The sequence below is a fragment of the Macaca thibetana genome, chromosome 4 (genome assembly GCF_024542745.1).
Source record: "Macaca thibetana thibetana isolate TM-01 chromosome 4, ASM2454274v1, whole genome shotgun sequence".
NCBI lineage: Eukaryota > Metazoa > Chordata > Mammalia > Primates > Cercopithecidae > Macaca > Macaca thibetana.
This window is the reverse complement of record NC_065581.1, coordinates 35187736-35214457: the sequence shown is the minus strand read 5'-3', so window position 1 is coordinate 35214457 and position 26722 is coordinate 35187736. Positions and strand designations below refer to the sequence as shown.

Sequence of the window (26722 nt, the reverse complement as noted above, 5' to 3'; positions counted from 1 at the left end):
ACGCCTCCCACGCCCCGTTTCCGTGCAGTTCCAAATCTCAGGTGTTTCCAGCTGCAGCTTCCGTTGCCTTTAACTACATCCTGCCTTTTCCTTCAGACCTTCCTCCTCAACCCCTTCGAGACCGACAGGCACGGCCCAGGGGCAGGTGGCATGACCTTGGTTCATCCTCGGCCGCGGAGACGCGGCGTGACCTTGGCCAAGTCCCCGCTTCCCCATCCGCTGACTGCCGAGGCTGGACCGCTGGGTCTCCGCTCCGGCCGCTAGGCGTCCTGCGCGGGTACCCGATCTCCCCCGGCTTCTTCCGCGCGGCCCCCCCACCAAGTTCTACGCCTACGCTGGTGGCGTAGCGGCCGCCTGGAGTCGCGCGGCCAGCTCCTTTCAGACGCTGGTTTCCGCCGCGCGGATTGGGAGGGCGCGATTCCCGAACGCGGCCTGCGCTGCGAGCGCGCGGTCGTCCCGCAGGCCGGTGCGGCCTTACGCCGCTGACGCATCGCGCCCAAGATGGCGGCGCGGTCGTCGTCGGGGGTGGCGGTGGCAGAGGGGGCGGCGGCCCTGGCGGCAGCGGAGACGGCAGCCGTGACGGTGGCAGCGGCGGCGCGGGACCTGGGCCGGGGGGAATGAGGCGGCCGCGGCAGGCCAGCGGCGGAGCCGTGTAGCGGACAAGCTCCCCCTCCCTGCTTCCCTTGGCCGAGCCGGGGGCGCGCGCGCACGCGGCCGTCCAGAGCGGGCTCCCCACCCCTCGACTCCCGCGACCCGCACCGCACCCCCACCCGGGCCCAGAGGATGATGAAGCTCAAGTCGAACCAGACCCGCACCTACGACGGCGACGGCTACAAGAAGCGGGCCGCATGCCTGTGTTTCCGCAGCGAGAGCGAGGAGGAGGTGAGGCGCCAGGCTGGGCTGGCCGGGGTCGCCGGGTCTCCGGCCCCTTCGGGTGGAGGCGCGAGGGGCGCCGCCGCTGGAGGAGGGTGTGCCCGGGCCGCCCCGCTGGTGCAGAATGATGTTCCGACGGAATTTCCTGAGGCGAAAAAGGGGGGAAGGACCAAGGACGTTGGGGCTGAGGGGAAGCGGGTCTGAGTGTGGCCGCACGGGACGCGCCGGGCGGAGGGGGTGACCGGCTTGCGGCCGGAGCGCTTCGGTTCGGCCGCCTGTTACCGGGGAGAGCGGCCGCGGGAGAAGGCAGTGGGCTGGGAAGAGTGCGGCTTTCGGTTCAGGCCAACGGCTTTGATCCAGGAAGAGCCGCTCCGCACTTGTCAGCCAGGCACATGTGTGCGGAGGCTGGTGTGCACGAGGCGCGGGCCGGCCTTTGTGGCAGAGAAATAGTGCGCTTCATTGGCAGGTTTGGGGTTTGCCGAAGGATTAGGTGTCTGTGAGCCCAAAGCCGAGGGATGGGGGTGGGGGTGTCTTCGGAAGATTTAGGGCGTTGTGCATAAGCCACAGCCAGCTGTTTATTTTACAGTGCGCTGGGTAGCCTTTATGGTGTAGTCTGAGAAGAAAGGACATTTGATATAATAATCTTTGTGTGCTGACAATGTTTCATATTAATTGGGAAGACCAAAAGCAGGATTTAATATTTTTGCTCTGACGTTCCTCCACTGCCTTGTGGGAAGAGCCTTAGAATTAAATTAGCTAGGAAAATAAAAATGTTTTAGAATCAGTTTCTTTTTATAATAGATAGGGTACTTTAAACAAAAATCTCGGCTTCCCAAAGCCGTTTCTGTGGTGATGAAGGGAGTTCAGAGAAGCACATGTTTTGTAAATCCACAAAGAATAGCTGCTTTGGAAATTCATAAGATGCCTGTGGGAATGCATTTCTCTTATGTGCATTGTGGTAAAATGGCAGTTAAACTGCAAACAGTGAAGGACAGTGAAATCCAATATGTTATACTCCAGCATTCAGCAGTGGGCTATGGTGGCAGGGCCGCAGTACAGTGCATGGTGTCGAAATGGGGAAAGGAACTTGACCCGTTAGTTATGAAAAGAAGCTGTGGCGAAAGAGACAGATGGATTGCCAGGAGTTGCTGTCCAGAGGTATTTAGGAGGAAGTGGGAATTTGAATTACTGCCTGAAGAAAATTAGTTAGTGAATTGTGCTGTTAAGGGATCCCATGTGTGCGCCCTTTCAGCAAAACAGAAAGAAAGGAGATTTGGAAACGTATGCTTTGTATCCTACCATATATTGTAAAAGTCCCCAAAACAGATGCATTGTAATAGCTAACCAGGGCCGTGCTGTAAATTATACACTGTTTTGGAATGCATATTTGAGTAAAGTAAAATTATTCCTGGTGCTTACTGCTCCAGAGGCTTTATTCTCTTCATTATCATATCATGTTATGGGAAATCAGATGGGATCACAGGCTCTTAACTGAAGGGAAAGCTGATTAGCATAATAGCATGTCCTACTACACTAGTATGCCTAAATCTGTGAGCACCCCAATTATAAGTATAGTTTAGTTGCACAAATGATGCAAGACTATTTGTTTTGAAAAATCACGGCCGGGCGCGGTGGCTCAAGCCTGTAATCCCAGCACTTTGGGAGGCCGAGACGGGCGGATCACGAGGTCAGGAGATCGAGACCATCTTGGCTAACACGGTGAAACCCCGTCTCTACTAAAAAAAAAAAAAAAAAAAAAAAAAAAAAAAAAATCACACCAGGCCGGACGCGGTGGCTCACGCCTGTAATTCTAGCACTTTGGGAGGCCAAGGTGGTGAGGCCACGAGTTCGAGACCAACCTGGCCAACAGACCCCCATCTCTAAATTAAAAATAATAATAATAAATCATACTAGAAATAGAAAACGTCTTTTTGATAAATTGAAAACTATAGATCATAAGCAAACTAACAAAGGCTTAATTTTCCATTTTCTGTTAAATGTTTTATTATGCACTGACATTAGGAACATTAATGTTGAAAGCTTACTTGTCTGTTTAGGCTACCTCACGGCATCTTACAAGTCAGACCAGGCATAAGACTTGCCTTCTAGGGCTTACTTTTTTTCTTTTTTTTTTTTTTTTTTGAGACAGAGTCTCGCTATGTCGCCCAGGCTGGAGTGCAGTGGCCGAATCTCGGCTTACTGCAACCTCCGCCTCCCAGGTTCAGGCGATTCTAGGAGCTTACATTTTTATTTTTAAAAATTTATTTATTTATTTATTTATTTTGAGACGGAGTCTTCCTCTTTCACCCAGGCTGGGGTGCAGTGGCTTGATCTCAGCTCACTGCAACCTCCACCTCCCGGGTTCAAGCAGTTCTCCCTGCCTCAGCCTCCTGAGTAGCTGGGATTACAGGCGCCTGCCACAATGCTTGGCTAGTTTTTATATTGTATTTTTTATTTTTTATTTTTTTTGAGACGGAGTCTTGGCTCTGTCTCCCATGCTGGAGTGCAGTGGCACGATCTCAGCTCACTGCAAGCTCTGCCTCCTGAATTCACGCCATTCTCCTGCCTCAGCCTCCCGAGTAGCTGGGATTACAGGTGCCTGCGACCACGCCCGGCTAATTTTTTGTATTTGTAGTAGAGACGGAATTTCACCGTGTTAGCCAGGATGGTCTCAATCTCCTGACCTTGTGATCCGCCCGTCTCGGCCTCCCAAAGTGCTGGGATTACAGGCATGAGCCACCGTGCCCGGCCTTTATTTATTTATTTTTTTGAGACAGGGTCTCACTGTGTCACGCAGGTTGGAGTGTAGTGGTGTGATCATGGCTCACTGCAACCTCAACCTCCTGTGCTCAAGCAATCCTCCCATCTCAGCCTCCCAAGTAGCTGGGACTACATGAACAAGCCACCATACCTGGTTGATTTTTAAATTTTATGTGGAGAAAGGGTGTATTAGTCCATTTTCACACTGCTATAAAGAAATACCTGAGACTGAGTAATTTATAAAGAAAGAGGTTTAATTGACTCACAGTTATACATGGCTGGGGAAGCCTCAGGAAACTTACAATCATGGCGGAAGGCAAAGGGGAAGTAAGAACGTTCTTCACAAGGCAGCAGGAGAAAGAGAAGCGAAGGAGGAACTCCCAAACACTTATAAAACCATTGGATTTCGTGAGCACTCACTAGCATGAGAACCACATGGGGGAAACTCCCCATGATCCAGTTACTTCCCTCACTCAACACATGGGAGGGATTACAGGTCCTTCCCTCCACAGGTGGGGATTACAAATCGAGATGAGATTTGGGTGGGGACACAGAGCCATACCATATCACAGGTTCTCCCTTTGTTGCCCAGGCTATTGTCAAACTCCTGGGCTTAAGAGATCCTCCCATCTCAGCCTCCCAAAATGCTGGGATTATAGGCAAGAGCCACTTTGCCAGTCCAGGAGCTTAAAATTTTAAACTGTTAAAATGAAGTTTCTTTAATGCATTGAAACATTTAGTTTCCTTTATTGAATTTCTTTTTGAATGTTGGTTAATGAGCAGAGGAATCATGCAGAGCTTTCAATTACAGATGCAGTGGGTGTTACAGCTAAAGCCTGGGAAGAAAAAGAAAATGAGTGAAATACGTCCATTTTAGATTTCTTCAGTTCAACAAATGTGTATTAAAACAACAAAAACCATGTATTAAAGAGCCTACGATGGCGGCAGCACTGTGTCATGGGGAATCTAAAGATTAGCATCTCTTCCTGTGGACAGAGTTGAGTAGTTTTAGATGAGATTCCTTAATCGGGAGGGATTTTGGACCACAGAATAATCTCTAGGGTGCTTTTCAACTCTCAGATTATATAATTGTGTTGGAAGGAAAGTAATTTGTTAGTTCCAGGAGAACTTTTATGTTCTCAATAGATGTGCCAGAAGCATTAGCTGCCACACATTGTGGGAATGTAAAATTCAAACCGAATAGGGCATTCAACCCAATTAAAAAAAATTTTTAATGGGCACTGATGGCCTTAATCAAGATGGAATAGTTTACAGAATATTATTAGCATTAATACGATAGTAATATAAGTATATATAGGACCTTGATTTATAAATTTAAGCAATGTCAAGAAGCATACATGCAATGTGAAGAAAAAGAGATGAAAATACAGCCGTGTGTTGCTTACATTGGCGATACATACTGAGAAATGCATCATTAGGTGATTTTGTTGTTGTGTGAACATCATAGAATGTACTTACACATACCTGGCTGGTATAGCCTACTGCACATGTAGGCTGTATGGTATATAACCTGTTGGTCCTAAGCTGCAAAACTGTACAGCATGTGACTGTACTGAATAAATAGGCAATTGTGATGCAGTAGTATTTGTGTTTCTAAACATACCTAAACAAGCAAAGTACAGGAAAAATACGGTACAAAAAATAAAAAATGGTTCACCTGACCAGGACACTTACTATGAATGGTGCTTGTGCGACTGGAAGTTGCTCTGGATGCGTCAGTGAGTGAGCGGTGAGTAAATGCGAAGGCTTAGGGCATTACTGTACACTACTGTAGACTAGAAACACTGTACAGCTTAGGTTGCACTAAATCAAAAAATTATTTTTTCAAAAATTAACAGCTTACTGTAATTTTTTTACTTTATAAGTTTTTACATTTTTTAACGTTCTGACTCTTGTAATATTAGCTTAAAACACATTGTACATCTGTATAAAAATATTTTCTCTTTTTTTCCTGTCACACTAAAATCACTTTTTCTTTTTTTTTTTTAAAGAGTTGAGCTCTTGCTCTGTTGCCCAGGCAACAGCCCAGGCTGGTCTTAAACTCCTGGGCTCAAGTGATCCTTCCACCTCAGCCTCCCAACAGCTAGCTAGGACAACTGGTATATGCCACCATGCCTGGCTAATGTTTTCTTCGTTATATCTTTATTCTAGAAACTTTATTTAAAGATATTATTTATTATTTATTTGTTTTACTTTTTGTTCCTCTGCCTACCCATATTTTACTTTTTTTTTTTTTTTTCTTTTTTGACACGGAGTCTCGCTCTGTCACCCAGGCTGGAGTGCAGTGGCGTGATCTCAGCTCACTGCAAGCTTTGCCTCCCGGGTTCACGCCATTCTCCTGCCTCAGCCTCCTGAGTAGCTGGGACTACAGGCGCTCGCCACCATGCCCGGCTGATTTTTTGTATTTTTAGTAGAGATGGGATTTCACCGTGTTAGCTAGGATGGTCTCGATCTCCTGACCTCGTGATCCGCCCGCCTTGGCCTCCCAAAGTGCTGGGATTGCAGGCGTGAGCCACTGTGCCCGGCCCATATTTTGCTTTTTAAGCTTTTTCTTTGGTTGAAAACAAAGACACAAACACACATTAACCTAGGCCTACACAGGGTCAAGGATCGTCAGTATCACTGTCTTCCACCTCCGCATCTTATCCCACTGGGAGGTCTTCAGGAGAATAATAGGCATGGAACTGTCATCTCCTATGATAACAATCCTTTCTTCTGAGACTGTTTTACAATTAACTTTTTAAAAAAGTAAGTAAGTAGAGAGAATACACTCTAACATAATAAAAAGTACAGTATAGTAAATACATAAACCAGTAATACATTTACTATCAAGTATTATGTACTGCACGTGATTGTATGTGCTACATTTTTTTTGTTGTTGTTGTTTTGAGACAGGGTCTTACTCTGTTGCCCAGGCTGGAGTATAGTGGTGTGATCACGGCTCGCTGTAGCCTTGACCTTCTGGGCTCAAGTGATCCTTGCACCTCAGCCTCCCAAGTATCTGGGACTCCAGGCACGCGCCACCATGCCTGGCTAATTTTCGTATTTTTTTGTAGAGATAGGGTTTTGGCATTTTACCCAGGCTGGTCTTGAGCTCCTGGACTAAGGCAGTCTGCCTCCTCAGCCTCCCTAAGTGCTGGGATTACAGGCATGAGCCACCGTGCTCAACTGTGCTAGACTTTTATGTGACCGGCAGCACGGTAGGTTTGATTGTGTACTCACCATAAACACATGAGTAGCACATTGTGCTATGACACCACAGCTACGATGGGATAGGAATTTCTCAGCTCCATTATAATCTCTTGGGACTACTCTTGTATATGTAGTCTGTAGTTGACTGAAATGTTATGTAGTACATGACTATATTAGAAGATAATATCTCATGAGTAGCCAAACCTATCATTCTAGGTTTTTTTTTTCCCCAGCTCCAGAAAACTTTATTTATAGACCAGCAACGAGAGGCTGAAATTCTGATCCAGGTTAAGATGTGTCAACGTAGTAAGTTTATTGAACACTCATTGAGTGCCAAGTTCTGTGATACTGTTATGAAGGAGACAGACATGCAGGGAGCTTAGAGTCTAATGGGAGAGATGGAACAACAAACAGACCCAACAGCGTGATGAAAATGATTCCCTTTTCTCTTTCTGGCTCCTCTTCTTGTTGATAAACAAAATTTAACAGAAAAAAATCTCCCACTTAACAAGTTCTACTGATTGTTATTGATATGTTGATAACATCTTTAAATTGGGTATTTGTGGTAACTAACATTTATTACAGTAGGTTGAACCTGATATACAGTTTCTTAACCAACCACTACTTTAACCAGCTTGGTACACTGAATGCTTGGCAGTTACTCAGCAGGCTTCTGGGTCTGGTGTACCCCAACCAGATGACCTCCCAGCTGCCAAATTGTGTGATTACAGTTAGTTACCTTTATTCCTGTATCTGTTTATGTTCATTGTACTTGTTATTGTAATTGTGCAACTTAACCAGCGAAATTTGAGTTCAGAAAAGAATAAGGCTGGGCATGGTGACTCATGCCTGTAATCCCAGCATTTTGGGAGACCAAGGTGGGCGGATCATGTGAGCCCAGGAATTTGAGACGAACCTAGGCAACATGGTGAAACCCCATCTTTACTGAATACATAAAACTAGCCAGGCACGGTGGTGTGTGCCTGTAGTCCCAGCTACATGGGAGGCTGAGGCACAAGAATTGCTTGAACCCGGGAGACGGAGGTTGCAAACAGCACGCCACTGCACTCCAGAGTGAGAGTCTGTCTCAAAAAAAAAAGAAAAAGAAAATAAATTACTGCTCACTTATATGGACAAATAAACTGGAGAAGATTGGAGAGGGGATCTTAAAAGTCTAGGACTCTGCTCATAGATTACTTCATGAATGTTTTTAGGTTTTTGTTCTTTATAGAAACTAGGACTGGGAAACATAGATCATTAATTATGGGTGTGGCATATGAAAGAAAGACAACTTACAATTCAGCAATAGACTCATACTCAAAACAAGATCTTGGCCCTACAAAGATTAGCAAATAAATACATGTTTATATGCATATAAAAGATTTATTTGTATAATCTTTTGTATAATGTATTTGTATATACATTTGTATAATGTATGTATATAATATGCATACATATACGTATTATATACATACATTATATGTATGTATATACTATATACATACACACTATAGGTGTGTGCCACCTTACCTTGCCTGTATATGTATATGTACATGTATTTTTTTTTTTTTTTTTTTTGAGACAGAGTTTCGCTCTCGTTGCCCAGGCTGGAGTGCAGTGGCACAATCTTGGCTCACCGCAACCTCCACCTCCTGAGTTCAAGCGATTCTCCTGCCTTAGCCTCCCAAGTAGCTGGGATTGCAGGTATACACCACCATGCCTGGCTAATTTTGTGTTTTTAGTAGACACGGGGTTTCTCCATGTTGGTCAGGCTGGTCTCGAACTCCTGACCTCAGGTGATCCGCCCACCTCGGCCTCCCAAAGTGCTGGGATTACAGGCGTGAGCCACTGCACCTGGCCATATTTTTTATTTTTTGTGGAGATGAGGTCTCATGTTGCCCAGACTGGTCTGGGACTCCTGGCTCAAGTGATCCTCTCTACTTGGCCCCTCAAAGTGTTGGGATTATAGGCATGAGCCATCACATCTGGCCTGTTTGATTATTTAATATTTTCATTTGCTTTTTGAAAATAATATATAATTAATATATGAAGTATGTACATATAAATGTATATTTATCTGCTAATCTTTGTTCTTAGGGCCAAGATCTTGTTTTGAGTTTTTTGTTTTTGTTTTTGTTTTTTGGAGGCAAGGTCTTGCTCTGTTGACCAGGCTGGAGTGCAGTAATGCGATCTCAGGTCACTGCAGCTTCCACCTCCCAGGCTCAAGTGATCCTCCCACCTTAGCCTCCCAAGTAGATGGAAGTACAAGTGCATGCCACCTTGCCCAGCTAATTTGTGTGTGTGTGGCGACAGGGTCTCACTCTGTTACTCAGGCTGGGTTTGAACTCCTGAGCTCAAACGATCTTCCCACCTCAGCCTCCCAAAGTGCTAGGATTACATGCGTGTGCCACCGCGCTCAGCCTACATTTATATTTTTTAATCAGCAGTATCCTTTACTTGAACTTTAGCATAAACTGTATAGAAGACTAACTTCTTGAGTAAGATTTTATTATCCTAAATTGGGTAATATGATATTCATCTGTCATATTGTTCAACTTTGGCCCTCCTAAAGTACTTCCAGTAAGATTATCCTTCTTCCCCCAGTCTTTCCTTTTTTAGAGCCTCTGTGAGGAGAAGTGAGAGACAGGGGTGGGCTTGTTTGTACTCTTAGAAAGGCCAGATGATACAGAACATACAACAAATGACATCACAGTGCCTAGGAAAGTTAAAGCTGCTCCTAACGGGTCTGTTTTTACCCAGGGAGAAAAATGAATACTAATAGGATTGTGTGAGTTAGATTTCCCTGTGCTTTAAAGCTGTTTTAATAAAGAAAGGATGAAGCTGTTCCTAAGGTGTTAGGTTTGTTTGTTGTACTTTTCCACTAGAAGCCCTATGTCTCTTGGCAAACAGGGAGCTGCTTCACATTTTCTCAGATCCTTCAGCTCACCAGGTTGGAATGGAGAGATGATTGACATTGGAGCTCCTCAGTGGGCAGAAACTGGTGGCCTGTTTGTCTGTAAAATGCCCCAGAGGAGCAGGTGAACCGACAGCAGGCTCTAGAGAAGGGAGTAAGACACAAGGAGCAATCCCAGAGGCAATAACCATGACAAAGGGCTTCCGGTAGATCCCAAGGTGGTCAGGGAGTCCTTTTGTAACACATCTTGGTCGCTGTTCAATATTAACATTGCTCTAAGATCATGATGGGTTCATTGATCCAGTCATGACTGGACATTTCTACTCCTCATTTCTCAAAATCTTTCCTGGAAGCTTTTTTCCCCGCTTCCCCTTCTGTTTGCCTAATACCAGTTAGTCATTTCTTCCATTACATTATTTTTTGCCTCCTTCCCAAGGTGTGAATTCTGGTCTAAATTCATACTGCAGTCTCCATTCTTTTAACTCCTTGCCCCAATCCTACTTCTTTGCTTCTGCTTTAATTCTCATTTCTCAATAAAAATAGTGCTGCACATCTACTGTGTGCTGTGTGAAGCAATCTATATCTTTCTTCATAGCCTAGTACAGAAAGGAAGGGCCCTTTTTCAGGAATACGATTGTTTATTCATTTCTTTTTTTTTTTTTTTTTTTTTTTTTTTTGAGACGGAGTCTCGGTCTGCCACCCAGGCTGGAGTGCAGTGGCCAGATCTCAGCTCACTGCAAGCTCCGCCTCCTGGGTTTACGCCATTCTCCTGCCTCAGCCTCCCGAGTAGCTGGGACTACAGGTGCCCGCTGCGTCACCTGGCTAGTTTTTTGTATTTTCTTAGTAGAGACGGGGTTTCACCGTGTTAGCCAGGATGGTCTCGATCTCCTGACCTCGTGATCCGCCCGTCTTGGCCTCCCAAAGTGCTGGGATTACAGGCTTGAGCCACCGCGCCCAGCCCACTGCTTATTCATTTTTTCAGCACACATTTTCGGAGTGTCTGTGTAAGACCGTGGGAATACATGGATAAATAAGACTGTTTAGCATTTTGGGAGGCCTGTGTGGGAGGGTCGCTTGAGCTGGGGATGTCTAGGATGCGGTGAGCTGTGTTTGCATCATTGCACTCCAGCCTGGGCAACAGCGAGAGAGACCCTGGCTCCAAAAAGAAAAAATAAAAATAAAATAAAATAATGAAATGATTCCTTAAATAGGCTTTCTTTGTATACAATTAGTTAATCTCTTTGTTCATAAAACAGTAAAGTCCTTTTAAAGAACTGCTTAGAAAATCTTTTCTTTGACTTGGTTTTTTAACATATTTCTGATGTGTTTTATAAGAGCAGCTTAGCAATGTTGAATAAAAATGGATATGAACTCAGACATAGTGCTTATACTTTTCTTAAAAGGAAGAAGGATTGTGATTTTTCTTTTTTTGGAAATGGAGTCTAGCCCCGTCGTCCAGGCTGGAGTGCAGTGGCACAATCTCGGCTCACTGCAACCTCCGTCTCCCAGGTTCAAACGATTCTCCTGCCTCAGCCTCCCGCATAGCTGGGATTACAGTCGCCTACCACCACACCCGGCTAATTTTTGCATTTTTAGTAGAGATGTGGGTTTCACCATCTTGGTCAGGCTGGTCTCAAACTCCTGACCTCGTGATCCACCCTCCTCGGCCTCCCAAAGTGCTGGGATTACAGGCGTGAACCACCGCCCCGGGCTTTCGTTTTTTTTTTTTTTTGAGACAGGGTGTTGCCCTGTCATCCAGGCTGGAGTGCCGTGATGCAATCATGGCTCACTGCAGCCTTGACCTCCTGAGCTTAAGCGATCCTTCTTCGTCAGCCTCCTGTGTAGCTAAGATTACAGGCATGCACAACCATGCCTGGCTAATTCAGTTTTAGTAGAGACAGGGTCTTGCTGTGTTCCTCAGACTGGTCTCAAACTCCTGGGCTCAAGCAGCAGCCCCTCCTGCCTTGACATTCCAAAGTGCTGGGATTACAGGTGTGAGCCACTATACCTAACCATGATTTTTCTTTGAATATTTAGGAATCCTAATAAAATACACATTAAGGGAAGTTACAAAACAAAACAAGAGAAATCACATTGTGCTTATTATACTTGGAAATTTGTTTGTGTTTTGAGACAGGGTCTGGGTCCACCACCCAGACTGGAGTGTAGTGGCATGATCATAGCTCACTGCAGCCCCAACCCTCCAGGCACAAGTGATCCTCTCACCTCAGCCTCCTGAGTAGCTGGGACTATAGGCATGTGCTGCCACACCCTCCTAATATATATTTTTTATTTTTTGTAGAGGTGAGGTTTTGTTATGTTGCCCAGACTGGTCTGGAACTCCTGGCTCAAGTGATCTTCCCTCCTTGCCTTCCCAAAATGTTGGGATTGCATGCATGAACCACCACATCTGGCCTGTTTGATTATTTAATTTTTTTTTTCTTTTTTTTTAGAGACAGAGTCTCACTCTGTCACCCAGGCTGGAGTGCAGTGGTGCCATCTCGGCTCACTGCAAGCTCCACCTCCCGGGTTCCCGCCATTCTCCTGCCTCAGCCTCCCGAGTACCTGGGACTACAGGCACCCGCCACCACGCCCGGCTAATTTTTTTTGTATTTTTTAGTAGAGACGGAGTTTCACCGTGTTAGCCAGGCTGGTCTCGATCTCCTGACCTCGTGATCTGCCCGCCTCGGCCTCCCAAAGTGCTGGGATTACGGGTGTGAGCCACCGCGCCTGGCTTTTTTTGATTGATTGTTTGTTTGTTTGAGATGGAGTCTCACTCTGTCGCCCAGGCTGGAGTGCAGTGGCACCATCTCGGCTCACTGCAAGCTCTGCCTCCCGGGTTCCCGCCATTCTCCTGCCTCAGCCTCCTGAGTAGCTGGGACTATAGGCGCCTGCCACCATGCCCAGCTAATTTTTTGTATTTTTTAGTAGAGACGGAGTTTCACCGTGTTAGCCAGGATGGTCTCCATCTCCTGACCTCATGATCCGCCCACCTCGACCTCACAAAGTGCTGGGATTACAGATGTGAGCCACCGTGCCTGGCTTTTTTTGTTTGTTTGTTTGAGATGGAGTCTCACTCTGTTGCCCAGGCTGGAGTGCAGTGGTGCGATCTCGGCTCACTGCAACCCCCATCTCCCAGATTCAAGTGATTTTCCTGCCTCAGCCTCCCGAGTAGCTGGGGTTATAGGCGCCCACCAGCAAGCCCGGCTAATTTTTGTATTTTTAGTAGAGTTGGGGTTTCACCATGTTGGCCAGGCTGGTCTTGAACTCTTGACCTCATTATCCGCCTGCCTCGGCCTCCCAAAGTGCTGGGATTATAGGCGTGAGCCACCGTGTCCGGCCTATTATTTAGTACTTTTATTTGCTTCCTCTTGCAGAAATGATTTGATTGCTAGACTTATATTCAGCCCTCACTAACCAAATGTGCGGAGCCCTGACTCAGAGCTTTTACACCTATGACTGTGGTATTGATTTCTTCCTAAGAAGCTTTGCAGTTTGGGTAGTTTGCCTTTAATAATAGTAAGACAAAACTTTTAGATTTTATTGCCAATATAAGTTAGGAAAACAATCCAGAGAGTTCCTGTATATGATAATTGTATTTCTGTGGGGTTTTTTTGTAGGTTCAATAACTATTTTATGAGGAGCTAGCTGGGCACGATCATCCTTTTGCCAGGGTGTGTGGGTCATTTTTTTTTCAAAAGGGAATTATTATTTTTGGTTACAAAAGTAATTGTATTGTGATATCTATAAAGAATATTTCAAACTGAGGAGTTTTTTTTTTTTTTTTTTTTTGAGACTGAGTCTGGCTCTGTCGCCCAGGCTGGAGTGCAGTGGCCAGATCTCAGCTCACTGCAAGCTCCGCCTCCCGGGTTTACGCCATTCTCCTGCCTCAGCCTCCCGAGTAGCTGGGACCACAGGCGCCCGCCACCTCGCCCGGCTAGTTTTTTGTATTTTTTAGTAGAGACGGGGTTTCACCGTGTTAGCCAGGATGGTCTCGATCTCCTGACCTCGTGATCCGCCCGTCTCAGCCTCCCAAAGTGCTGGGATTACAGGCTTGAGCCACCGTGCCCGGCTAAAACTGAGGAGTTTTTAAATGTGTAGAATACAGAATCTGAGCTTCAGTCTACTGGCAAGATGGAATTTAGGCCGGGTGCAGTGGCTCACACCTGCAATCTTAGCACTTTGGGAAGTGGAGGGGAAGGATCACTTGAGCTCAAGAGTTTGCGACAAGGCTGAGCAATGTAGTGGGACCCTGTCTCTATAAAAAAAATTAAAAATTAGCCTGGTGTGGTGGTATGCGCCTGTGGTCCTAGCTACTTGGGAGGCTGAGGTGGGAGGATCACTTGAGCCTGGGAGGTCAAGGCTGCAGTAAGTCATGGTTGTGCCATTGCACTTCAGCCTGGGTGACAGAGTAAGACACTGTCTCACAAGAAAAATAAGATGCAGTTTGGAGTGTAAAATAGAGAAGTGTGGAGAGTTTATAGGAGGTGTTTATAGGAATTGGAGAAGCCTGTGAAGAAAGATGGGCTAGAGTGTCAGGGATGACTTTATGGAGCAGGCTAGACCTGAACAGCTTGGTCGAGTATGGGTAGTTGAAGAATATCCTAGGTGAAGGACACTGGGCCAGCTAGACCACGGAAAGTCAGAGGCCCAGATATGCTGCCTTTGGAAGCCTGTTTGTATCAACGTATTGTGGATAAAGAAAGCTCTTATGCACTGTCTGTCCCCCTAATCTGTGCTGGGAGAAAGAGAGAAAGTAAGAGGGCCCAATCCAGTGTCTGAGAGAGTGATGACCCTTTTTCTCATCCCCAAGGACATGAAAACAAAGATCTCAACAGAGAATTCTATCCATTTTGAACCCTGTAACTAACAGTGAAATCAACCAGGAAAATCCGTGATTTCGATTTCACCTACTTTTCATTTCATGGTATGAATACTATATACCACTAAAAATTAGTACTTTAACTGGCTGCAGTGGATCTTGCCTATAATCTCACCTACTCGGGAGGCTGAGGCAGGAGGATTACTTGAGACTAGGAGTTTGAGGCTGCAGTGAGCATTGATCTTGCCACTATTCTCCAACCTGGGTGACAGAGCAAGATCCTTTCTCTTTAAAAAAAAAAAAAAAAAAAAAAAAAAAAATAGGGCTGAGCATGGTGGCTCACGCCTGTAATCCCAGCACTTTGGGAGGCCAAGGCGGGTGTATCACCTGAGGTCAGAAGTTCAAGACCAGCTTATTCAACATAGTGAAACCCTGTCTCTACTAAATATACAAAAATTAGCCAGGCATGGTGGTGGGTGCCTGTAATCCCAGCCATGGAGGCTGAGGGAGTAGAATCGCGTGGACCTGGGAGGCAGAAGTTGCAGTGAGCCGAGATCGTGTCACTGTACTCCAGCCTGGGCAACAAGAGCGAAACTTTGTCTCAAAAATAATAATAATAACAATAATAAATAAATAGATAAAAATTAGTACTTTACTGCATAAAAGAAAATTGATTTAATATGTATTTACTTTTTTTTTTTTTTTTTTGAGATGGAGTTTCACTCTTGTTGCCCAGGCTGGAGTGTAATGGCTCAATCTCAGCTCGTTGCAACCTCCGCCTCCCAGGTTCAAGGGATTTTCCTGCCTCCACCTCCTAAGTAGCTGGGATCACAGGTGCGTGCCACCACATCTGGTTAATTTTTGTATTTTTAGTAGAGATGGGTTTCACCATGTTGGCCAGGGGATCTCAAACTCCTGACCTCAAGGGATCTGCCCACCTTGGCCCCCCAAAGTGCTGGGATTACAGGCATGAACCACCGCGCCTGGCATAAATTTTAAAATATGATCTCTGTGCCAGGTGCAGTGTCTCAAGCCTGTAATCCCAGCACCCTGGGAGGACAAGGTGGGATGATTACTTGAGGCCAGGAGTTCGAGACCACTCTGGGTAACATAGCAAGACCCTGTCTCTACAAAAAAACTTTTGTGGATTACCTTTAATTTTTTTTTTTTTTTTTTCTTTTTTTGAGATGGAGTCTCTCTCTGTCGCCCAGGCTGGAGTGCAGTGGTGTGATCTTGGCTCACTGCAACCTCTGCCTCCCAGATTCAAGCGATTCTCCTGCTTCAGCCTCCTGAGTAGCTGGGATTACAGGCAGCTGCCACCACGCCCAACTAATTTTTATATTTTTAGTAGAGATGGGGTTTCGCCCTATAGTCCTTGCCACTGCAATATTCTAAGCATTTGATATTTTTTCCAATAAATTATTTTTGGCTTCAGACAGCCAGGCTTCGTTTCTTTTGCTTGCAACCAAGAACTTTGTCTAATATCACTTCAGTAGTTTTTAAGGTAGACTCCTCAACTAATCCAGTGCACCAGAAGAAACGTATACATGTTGAGTCAGAAATTTTTTTGTGTGTGGAAGAGCTTTTCATTTTATTTATGAAGCAAACTTTAACATTTTTCCTTTTTTTCCCCCCAAGTTAGGATCTTGCTCTGTCTCCCAGGCTGGAGTACAGTGATGTGATCGTGGCTCCCTGCAGCCTCATCCTCTTGGGCACAAGCAGTTCTCCCACCTCAGCTTCCCAGGTAGCTGAGACTACAGGTGTGTGCCACTTCATCTGGCTTTTTTTGTGTGTGTGTGAGAGAGATGAGATCTTGCTGTGTTGCCCAGGCTGGTCTCAAACTTCTGGGATCAAGCAGTCCTCCTGCCTAGACCTCTCAAAGTCTGGGATTACAGGTGTGAGCCGTTGCACCTGGCCATTTTTCCGCTTTTTGTGGTAAAAATTTATTCATGCTAAAGTTTGTAAAATTGATTTTAAATGGCAAAAAAGTAATTCAGTCAAATTAGAGCAAATCAGAGCACTGTAACTAACAGTAACCTGAACGCCAGTGTTTTTATAAAATGCTTATCAGCATAGTCATGCTCTCTCCACACTTTTTTTTTTTTTTTTGAGACAGAGTCTCGCTCTGTCACCCAGGCTGCAGTGCAGTGGTGTGATCTTGGCTCACTGCCACCTCCGCCTCCCAGGGTCAAGCAATTCTCATGCCTCAGCTTCCCAAGTAGCTGGGGTTCAGGGGTGCACCACCACACCTGGCTAATTTTTGTATTTTCAGCAGCAGCGGTGTTTTACCACATTTGCCAGGCTGATCTCAAACTCCTGGCCTCAAATGACCTGTCTGTCCCAGCCTCCCAAAGTGCTGGGATTACAGGCATGAGCCAACGTGCCCTGCCCTCTCCACGCTTTTTAAATTCTCTTTTTAGAATTATCCTAAATAGTATTTGAGAATGTGTGAATTCTTAATGTTTTAAATGTTGGGGGTATCAAGAACCAGATTTTTTTAAATGAATTTTTGAAATCCAAGTTTATGAAAACTGTATGATGCTGCTTAAAATACACATATTGTAGTCTCCAAGTACTGTCTTGGTTAACAGGAATTTATTGAGTCTTCACTTTTTGCAAAACATTATTCTTGATGCAGTGATGGTTTTAAAACTGTGGACATGTCCACTGCTCTCCAGGAAGAATGCTTTTCTAAATTGATGAATTAATTAAATTACCATTAGGCATTTCAGTACAGTTGAACAAGTGGCCGCACTATGTGCCTTGGGTGGGATCAGATAGAAAAATTAAAGAGGTGGGACATAAAGTACATGGAGCAGTTAGAAAAAATGTAGGAAAGTCTGTGCTTCTGGAGTGCTTCGTTTTGGATGCAGAATACAGAAATAGTCAATCTTGGGCTATAAGAAGTTGATAGGACTTAGGTACAAAGGGGAAAGAGTATATTAGGAGAAGGGGACCCAGCATGACTGAGGGTGGGAATGAGTTTGTTGCATGCCAGAGACTCTGAGCATATGAACCTGGGTCTGGGATAGTGGTGTGGCAGGGTATCTATGGGGAGTGATAGAGGATGTCAGCTGGCAGGGAGCTAAAGGTATAGAGTCTTGATTTGAGATAATGAGGAGTTTGGGTTTGATCCCACAGTGGGGAACCACAGTTGTCCTTCGAAGGGTTGTGGAAAGGTTTGTGTGAGAGAGGAATGCAGGGTGAACTTAATGGGGGCTACCAGAGGGAATGGTTGGGAGAATGATGTTCTCTTCTGGAAGTGAGAGCCATGGTAGCAGGAGAATGGAATGAAGTAGTGAGTTAAATGACAATGCAATCAAAGGGTGGACAGGTTTGGTAACAGATGATATGTTAAAGATAAAGGAGGCCATGCATGGTGGCTCATGCCTGTAATCCCAACATTTTGGGAGGCGGGAGCAGGAGAATCACTTGAGGCCAGGAGTTCAAGACCAGCCTGAGTAACATAGGGATACCCCGTCTCTACAAAAATAAAAAAAATTACCTGGGCGTGGTAGTGCATGCTTGTAGTCCCAGTTACTCTAGAGGCTGAGGTGGGAGGATCAGGCTGCAGTAAGTGCCATTGCACTTGAGCCTGGGAGGTCAAGTGGCATGATAGTGCCACTACACTCCAGCCTGGGTGACAGAGTGAGACGCTGTCTCAAAAAAAAGAAAAGAAAAAAAAAAAAGATGAAGGAGCTATGGTTGAAGATGACTTTTAAATTTTGATCCTGGGTGACAGGAAAAATGGAAATTTAGAAGAGGTTGGTTTCATAGAGAAGATGGAACTTTGGTTTTGTCATATCGAATTTGAGGTGGTGAACTGAATTCAACTGATGATAGTTGGAGATGTGGGACTAGAAGGGGAGTAAGAAGTTAGGACTATAGATACAGTGTGGAGTGTCAGGGACCTTGGAGAGGGAGAATAGAAAGTTAGCACGAGAGAAAGTACGCAGAAAGCAAAGACCCTGAGCTTTGGGCATCATCACAGTCAAAGAGGCACTATCATAAAAGCGGAGGTGGAAGAACATTTCACAAAGATGTGATGGGTGATAGGTCACACCTAGAGCCGTCAAGTATAAGGAAGATGAGATGGAGCAACAGATTTAACGATGACTTTATGAAACTGTTAGAAGGATGGTAAGATGGACATGTGGATTTGGGTTGATTAAATCAGGAAAGAAGCGCATTTTCTTCTGAGATTGGAAGGTGGATAAATGAAAAAATCCAAGAGCCTGAATTATATTGACATGAATTCGAGAAAACTCCTTCCAGATGGATCTATTTTGAGAAGGAAAGAAGTTCACCGTATTTGCTCTTCCAGTCAATATACTGATCTGGTGATTTGAGAGGCAAGAAAAAGTCTAGCAGAGTTACTGTGGTGTGGTCAGGATTGAAGTGATAGTTTTATAAGGGGGTACATTTGGAGGCTGAATGGTATTTATCCTTACAAACAATTGTGGGCCTTCTGTGTACAAAGCAGCATGTAGACTCCAAGGAGGATAAACTATGAGCAGGAGAGACTATTTTAGAACTCTGGTAACTTTTTTTTTTTTTTTTTAATTTTTTTTGAGACAGAGTTTTACTCTGTTGCCCAGGCTGGAGTGCAGTGGCAGGATCTCAGCTCACTGCAGTCTCCGCCTCCTGAGTTCAAGCAATTCTCCTGCCTCAGCCTCCCAAGTAGCTCGGATTACAGACGTGCACCATCATGCCTGGCTAATTATTGTATTTTTTAGTAGAGATGGGGTTTCACCATGTTGGTCAGGCTGGTCTCGAACTCCTGACCTCGGGTGATCCCCTGCCTCAGCCAAAGTGCTGGGATTACAGGCGTGAGCTACTGTGCCCGGCCGAACTCTCGTAACTTATAACCTAGTGGGCTCAAAAGGAGATGGAATTTATATTGTTTAAGTTTTGTATATTTCCTTATCCCTTTGCATATAGACACTGGAGAGGGGAAAGAGAACTGTAGAGATGTTCCTAGATTGGGGACTGATTCAAGAGCATGGTATAAGGTCAGAGGAATCAGAAAGTAGACTGAGAGTCAGTTGTTTTATTTGTAAAATGTGAATAAATAATACCTAATTCATGAAGTTGTTGTGAGACTTGAATGAGGAAAGTAAAGTGCCTCCCAGATAACATAGTTGGTACTGTAACAAAGGCCGGAACCACAGAAGGAATCGCACTGGCCAAGAAATGATGATGATACACTGAAATGAGTGCTGTAAAAGAACCGTCTCCTAATGCTTTAGGAATGGAAGAGTAGACAAACGCTGGATTGAGAAGTCAGACATAGTGGAAAAGGACTAGATCTGAGTGTTGAAGGATGACTGTAAATTTGCTGCTACTCCAATACAGATTGTGCAGGCATTAAAAAAAAATCAGATGCTGATCATAACAGCGTCACAAAGACAGACTGATATGTGATCTAAAAAATATAAGAACTGAGAAAGGAAGGAAAGATTCGGTGCAGTAAGTGGTGCTCTGAATTTACAGTGAAAGGGCTTTTATGGAAAGAGAGGAAGACCTGAAGCTATAGAATCTTTACATTTGTAAACCTGGAAGTAAACATAGACATGATCTATCCAGCCACCTCAGTGAAATAAGGGAACTGAAACCAAAAGAGTGTTGAAATCTGTCTACTGTGATACTTCTGGTAAAATAATAACAAAGATAAAACAATACAAAGATAACACAGTTTTCTTCTGACAGATCCACAAAAGGAGTTAAACAGGTAGAATGCAATAATTTTTTTTTTTTTTTTTTTTTTTTTTTTGAGAGGGAGCCTTGCTCCGTCACCCAGGCTGGAGTGCAGTGGCGTGATTGCGGCTTGCTGCAACCTCTGCCTCCCGGGTTCAAGTGATTTTCCTGCCTCAGCCTCCTGAGTAGCTGGGACTACAGGTGCATGCCACCACACCCGGCTAATTTTTTGTATTTTTTAAAGTAGAGATGGGGTTTCACCATGTTGGCCAGGCTGGTCTCGAACTCCTGACCTCAGGTGATCTGCCCGCCTTGGCCTCTCAAAGTGCTGGGATTACAGGCATAAGCCACTGCGCCCAGTCAAATAAAAATATATTTCTAAAGCAGACTCCGAGTACCAGTATTTAAAAGAACAAAAGCAGGTGGAATGAAAGGCTGTACCACAATTATAGAAGTGTAATCTATACCAACTTCAGCAGCATCTATTGCTGTTGTCACTGTTAGCTGAAGCTGATCACGAATCCTAGCACCAGTGCATGTGTGTTGTAGGAAGAAGCTGAATTTGTCAGAAACGTGGATATTTTTGGCAAATTTTGAATGCTGTAAAATACTTTTTAAGGCAGTTTTAGTAGTCTTCCTTTCATTATAAAGATGTTCCACATTCACCATAGCAAATTTGGAAAATACCCTCTTTTTAGCCCATTAGGTTATAAGTTACCAGAGTTCTCTCCTGCTCATAGTTTATCCTCTGTGCTGCCTACATGGTGCTTCATACACAGTAGGCCCACAGTTATTTATGAAGATAAATATCATGCAGCCTCTAGTTTCCTCCAAAACGTATGAAGGAAGTTATTCTCTTTAATCATTCTGGCTTTAAATTTTATAACATTGTGTTTAATTTATATACAATTCCTCCCCCCCAACCCATGGGACATTTCTTTGTTGCCCAGGGTGGCCTCGAGCTCCTGAGTTCAAGTGATCCTCCCACCTCAGCCTCCTGAGTAGCTTGGGCTACAGGTTTAGATTATATACAGTTTTTTTTTTTGTTTTTTTTTTTGAGACGGAGTCTCGCACTGTCGCCCAGGCTGGAGTGCAGTGGCTGGATCTCAGCTCACTGCAAGCTCCGCCTCACGGGTTTGCGCCATTCTCCTGCCTCAGCCTCCCGAGTAGCTGGGACTACAGGCGCCCGCCACCTCGCCCGGCTAGTTTTTTGTATTTTTTAGTAGAGACGGGGTTTCACTGTGTTAGCCAGGATGGTCTCGATCTCCTGACCTCGTGATCCGCCCATCTCGGCCTCCCAAAGTGCTGGGATTACAGGCTTGAGCCACCGCGCCTGGCCATATACAGTTTTATAATCTGTTTTTTCACATATAATATGCAATTTCTCCTAATTTCAATTCTGTATACACATTTTTAATGGTTACATGCCCATGAAAATGATGAAAGAAGGTACTTAAATGTTCTTCTCTTATTGTAGATGACAGTGTTTATATATATATAAAAAATATATAAAAATATATAAATATATATGTAAATATATATAAATATACATATATGGCTGGGCACGGTGGCTCACACCTATAATCCCAGCACTTTGGGAGGCCAAGGCACGTGGGTCGCTAAGTCAGGAGATCGAGACCATCCTGGCTAACACGATGAAACCCCGTCCCTACTAAAAATACAAAAAATATATATATACATATATATGTGTATATATATGTATATATTTAATATGCATAAATTGTGTGTATATATATTCCAGCCTCCCAAAGTGCTGGGATTACAGCCATGAGCTACCGCGCCTGGCCCAAAGCATTTTCAGTAGCCATAAAGTTGCACTTTAAAGACACAGCAAAGCAGTATTAGACTTTTTTTTTTTCTTTTTTTGAGACGAAGTCTTCCTCTGTTGTCCAGGCTGGAGTGCAGTGGCGCAATCTTGGTTCACTGCAGCCTCTGCCTCCTGGGGTCAAGTGATTCTCCTGCCTCAGCCTCCCGAGTAGCTGGGATTACAGGCATGCACCACCACACCTAGCTAATTTTGTATTTTTACTACAGATGGGGTTTCTCCATGTTGGTTAGGCTAGTTTCGAACTCCTGACCTGAGATGATCCCCCCGCCTCGGCCTCTCAAAGTGCTGGGATTACAGGTGTGAGCCACCACGCCTGGCACAAAGTACACTTAAAAAAAAAAAGTGACACTTGGCCATCAGAGAAATGCAAATCAAAACCACAATGAGATACCATCTCACACCAGTTAGAATGGTGATCATTAAAACGTCAGGAAATAACAGGTACTGCAGAGGATGTGGAGAAATAGGAAGACTTCTACACTGTTGGTGGGACTGTAAACTAGTTCAACCATTGTGGAAGACAGTGTGGTGATTCCTCAAGGATCTAGAACTAGAAATACCATTTGACCCAGCCATCCCATTACTGGGTATATACCCAAAGGATTATAAATCATGCTGCTATAAAGACACATGCACACATATGTTTATTGTGGCACTATTCACAATAGCAAAGACTTGGAATCAACCCAAATGTCCATCCGTGACAGACTGGATTAAGAAAATGTGGCACATATACACCATGGAATACTATGCAGCCATAAAAAAGGATGAGTTCATGTCCTTTGTAGGGACATGGATGAAGCTGGAAACCATCATTCTGAGCAAACTATCGCAAGGACAGAAAACCAAACTGCGTGTTCTAACTCATAGGTGGGAATTGAACTATGAGAACACTTGGACCCAGGGTGGGGAACATCACATACCGGGGCCTGTCGTGGGGTGAGGGGAGGGGGGAGGGATAGCATTAGGAGATACACCTAATGTAAATGACAAGTTAATGGATGCAGCACACCAGCATGGCATATGTATACATATGTAGCAAACCTGCACGTTGTGTACATGTGCCCTAGAACTTAAAGTTAATACAAAAAAAAAGTGACAGCCAACCGTCTTAAAGAATTATAATTCTCCTCTTACCAGTCTTATTTCCCCAGTGCTCAATAAGAATTAGTGTGATTCTCTATTCTTCGAATCAGTGAACCACATAAACAGACTGGTATCTCTGATGGTTTCAGAAAGGATCTCGTATAGATTTATTTGCAGTAAGGAATCAATAACAATTTAGTAGTGATTGTACTTTCCTGTTTCCCATGTTGCATATGCATCTGCTGAGTATGAGACTTGCTATCTTCAAAGCATTTTTTCTTTTTTCTTTTTTGTTTTTTTGAGACGGAGTTTTGCTGTGTCACCAGGCTGGAGTGCAGTGGTGCAGTCTCAGCTCACTGCAACCTCCACATCCCGGGTTCAAGCGATTCTCCTGCCTCAGCCTCCCGAGCAGTTGGGACTACCGCCATGCCACCACGCCCAGCTAATTTTTGTATTTTTAGTAGAGATGGATTTCACCATGTTGGCCAGAATGGTCTCAATCTCTTGACCTCATGACCCGCCTGCCTCGGCCTCCCAAAGTGCTGGGATTACAGGCCTGAGCTACCGCACCTGGCCCAGAGCATTTTCAGTAGCCATAAAGTTGCTCTTTAAAGACACAGCAAAGCGGTATTAGACTCTTTTTTTCCTTTTTTTGAGACAGAGTCTTGCTGTGTTGCTCAGGCTGGAGTGCAGTGGCGCGATCTCGGTTCACTGCAACCTCTGTCTCCTGGGTTCAAGCGATTCTCCTGCCTTAGCCTCCTGAGTAGCTGGGATTACAGGCATGTGCCACCACGCCTGGCTAATTTTTGTATTTTTAGTAGAGACGGGTTTCACCATGTTGGTCATGCTGGTCTTGAACTCCTGACCTCAGGTGATCCACCTGCCTTGGCCTCTCAAAGTGGTGGGATTACAGGTGTGAGCCACCGTGCCTGGCCAGTATTAGACATTTTTAATGCATTGTTTTCTTTGTTGGTGATTGTCATTAACAGTACAACACCTGTAACAAAAACTGTGTTTATGTTTTAGCCAAAGAAAACACGTGAGAATTCACCCAGAGGTGCTGGACTTCACTGGCTTGATGGTCAGCTTAGTCTAAAATTAACACCATTGTTCAACTTGTCAAGTCCTGTCCAGGGAAGGAAGTTGGACATTGGTTTCCCATATTTGGCTCAACCAGTGTGTGACAGACACTGTTGTTTGGCTGACCCCACATCCTGAACCCTCTTTTCGCTAAATACTCATTTCCCAGTTTTCTGTGCAATTAGGAGTGGCTGTCTGACCCAGAAGCAGAAGTTTGCTGAAGAACAGATGTGACTGGCACTATTACTTCTGTCATCTGCCTTGAACGTTGAAGTTGTATGTGGAGTTGTAGCAGCCACTTTGAGGCCATGAGGAGGAATGGGAGAGTGCAAAGATACAGAGTCTGGGCCTTGATGGCATCAAGTGGTCAGACCAGCTCCAGTAGCAGTCTTCCTCAGATTTCTGTTAGTGAGAAAAGTTAAGTTCCTATTTATTTTAGCCAGCATTATGCAGGTTTAGATTCATAGAGCATAGTGGATATGACTTGCAGAATGGTGCCAAGAAGGCAGCAGAAACCATTAGGGCAGGTGCAAATGGTCATAAATGTTCTATGGATAATCTGTTTGGATTTTGAATAATAACTTGCCATATTCTTAAAAATAAATCAAGAAAAATGTAGCGTTTTCTAAATATTATGTTTCAGGGCTTTATTCAAATGTAACTTAAAAAAAATTTGTTTTCGGCCAGGCGCGGTGGCTCATGCCTGTAATCCCAGCACTTTGCGGGGCCGAGGTGGGCGGATCACGAGGTCAGGAGATTGAGACCATCCTGGCTAACACAGTGAAACCCCGTCTCTACTAAAAATACAAAAAATTAGCCGGGCATGGTGGCGGGCGCCTGTAGTCCCAGCTACTCGGGAGGCTGAGGCAGGAGAATGGCGTGAACCCGGGAGGCGGAGCTTGCAGTGAGCCGAGATCGTGCCATCGTGCCACTGCACTCCAGTCTGGGCCACAGAGTGAGACTCTTGTCTCAAAAAAAAAAAAAATTTATTTTCAGGTAATAGACATTATAAACTGCCTCTAGGAAACCTCAGTTTTGTCTCCAAGATTATGAATATTATGTACCTTTCACGAGTGGCATGTGTTAGTCATACCAGGAAGAGGTCAGGATTAGTGTCTCTGGGTCCTTGGAGTTTCTACCAGCCGGTTGCCTAATACTGCCAAGTTTCCTGAGAAGACCCTCCAGGCACCTGCTCTGTTTGTGGCTTATTCAGTTAAAATAAGTTGTAATATTCAGTAGAATTTTAAAAAATCTTTTCATTGTACTGAGGTGACGTGGTAAATGACTTTAGATCAATATGTTGATTTTTCTTAGACAAAGACTTCCCTGTCTTTGATGCTGCCCTCTTAAGCCACACATTGTCACATCATGGTCTTTAATTTCCTTCCAGCACCTATCACTGTTTGACATTATCTTACTTACCTGTTTACAAGACCCCGTCCTTAACTGTGACTTCATCAGAGCAGCTGTCTCCTATGTCTTGCTTACCATTGTAGCCCCATCGCCTAGACAGAAGTCTGACACACATGTCTTAATGTTTGGAATTTTTGCCTTTCAACTATAAGACAACTACTGGTTTATTTCATATTTTTAGATTAATTTTATTTCTGAATGATGAAAGAAGAGAGATTTCAGGATGCTTTTTGCAAGTATCCTTTTGTAAATAATGTTGTAGCTATGAGTAACTTAACCCCCAGTAAATAAAAAGTCAAGACAGAGAAAGTCTTCATTATATATTTTTCTTTTATGTAGTCATTTTGGTGAGTTGAATTTAACTCACAGATCTGGTAGAAATTATTTCGAAAGAAATTTGCAGAATTGTATTTATGTTCCTTGTTAACATATATTTCTATACAAGTTTTCCTTCTATATCTTGTGTTCAACCAGTGATCTATTACAGGTACCCAATAAACAGTATAGAACTAAATCAGAATCAGCTAGGCTGCTAAGGGAGTTGAACTGTGAGGAAGCTTCTCAAGATCCACTCCAGAAAACAGACAGTGAATTGCTTATAAAACAGAGCTACTGTTGGGCTGGGCGCGGTGGCTTTTGTCTGTAATCCCAGCGCTTTGGGAGGCCAAGGTGGGCAGATCACGAGGTCAGGAGATCAAGACCATCCTGGCTGACACGGTGAAACCCCGTCTCTACTAAAAATACAAAAAATAATAGCCGAGTGTGGTGGCGGGCACTGTAGTCCCAGCTACTCAGGAGGCTGAGGCAGGAGAATGGCCTGAACCCGGGAGGCAGAGCTTGCAGTGAGCTGAGCTCGCACCACTGCACTCCAGCCTGGGCAACAGAGTGAGACTCCATGTCAAAAATGAAAAACAAAACAAAAAGAGCTACTGTTTCATACATTGATGCTTAAACCTGGGAGTTTGTGAGCTACCAGTTGAAAATTGCTGTCTGAGATTCATCTATACTGTGTTTT

At 44.5% G+C, this 26722-nt stretch overlaps 1 protein-coding gene across 1 annotated transcript in view; it reads left to right on the top strand.

The window, feature by feature from the left end:
- The first annotated feature begins 757 nt into the window (after positions 1–757).
- Positions 758–26722, top strand: part of NUDT3 (nudix hydrolase 3) — a 120148-nt gene continuing 94183 nt past the window's right edge. Inside the window, exon 1 of the mRNA XM_050787848.1 lies at positions 758–882. Coding sequence (XP_050643805.1) covers positions 784–882 — 99 coding nt within the window. The 5' untranslated portion in view covers positions 758–783. The remainder of the gene's footprint in view (positions 883–26722) is intronic.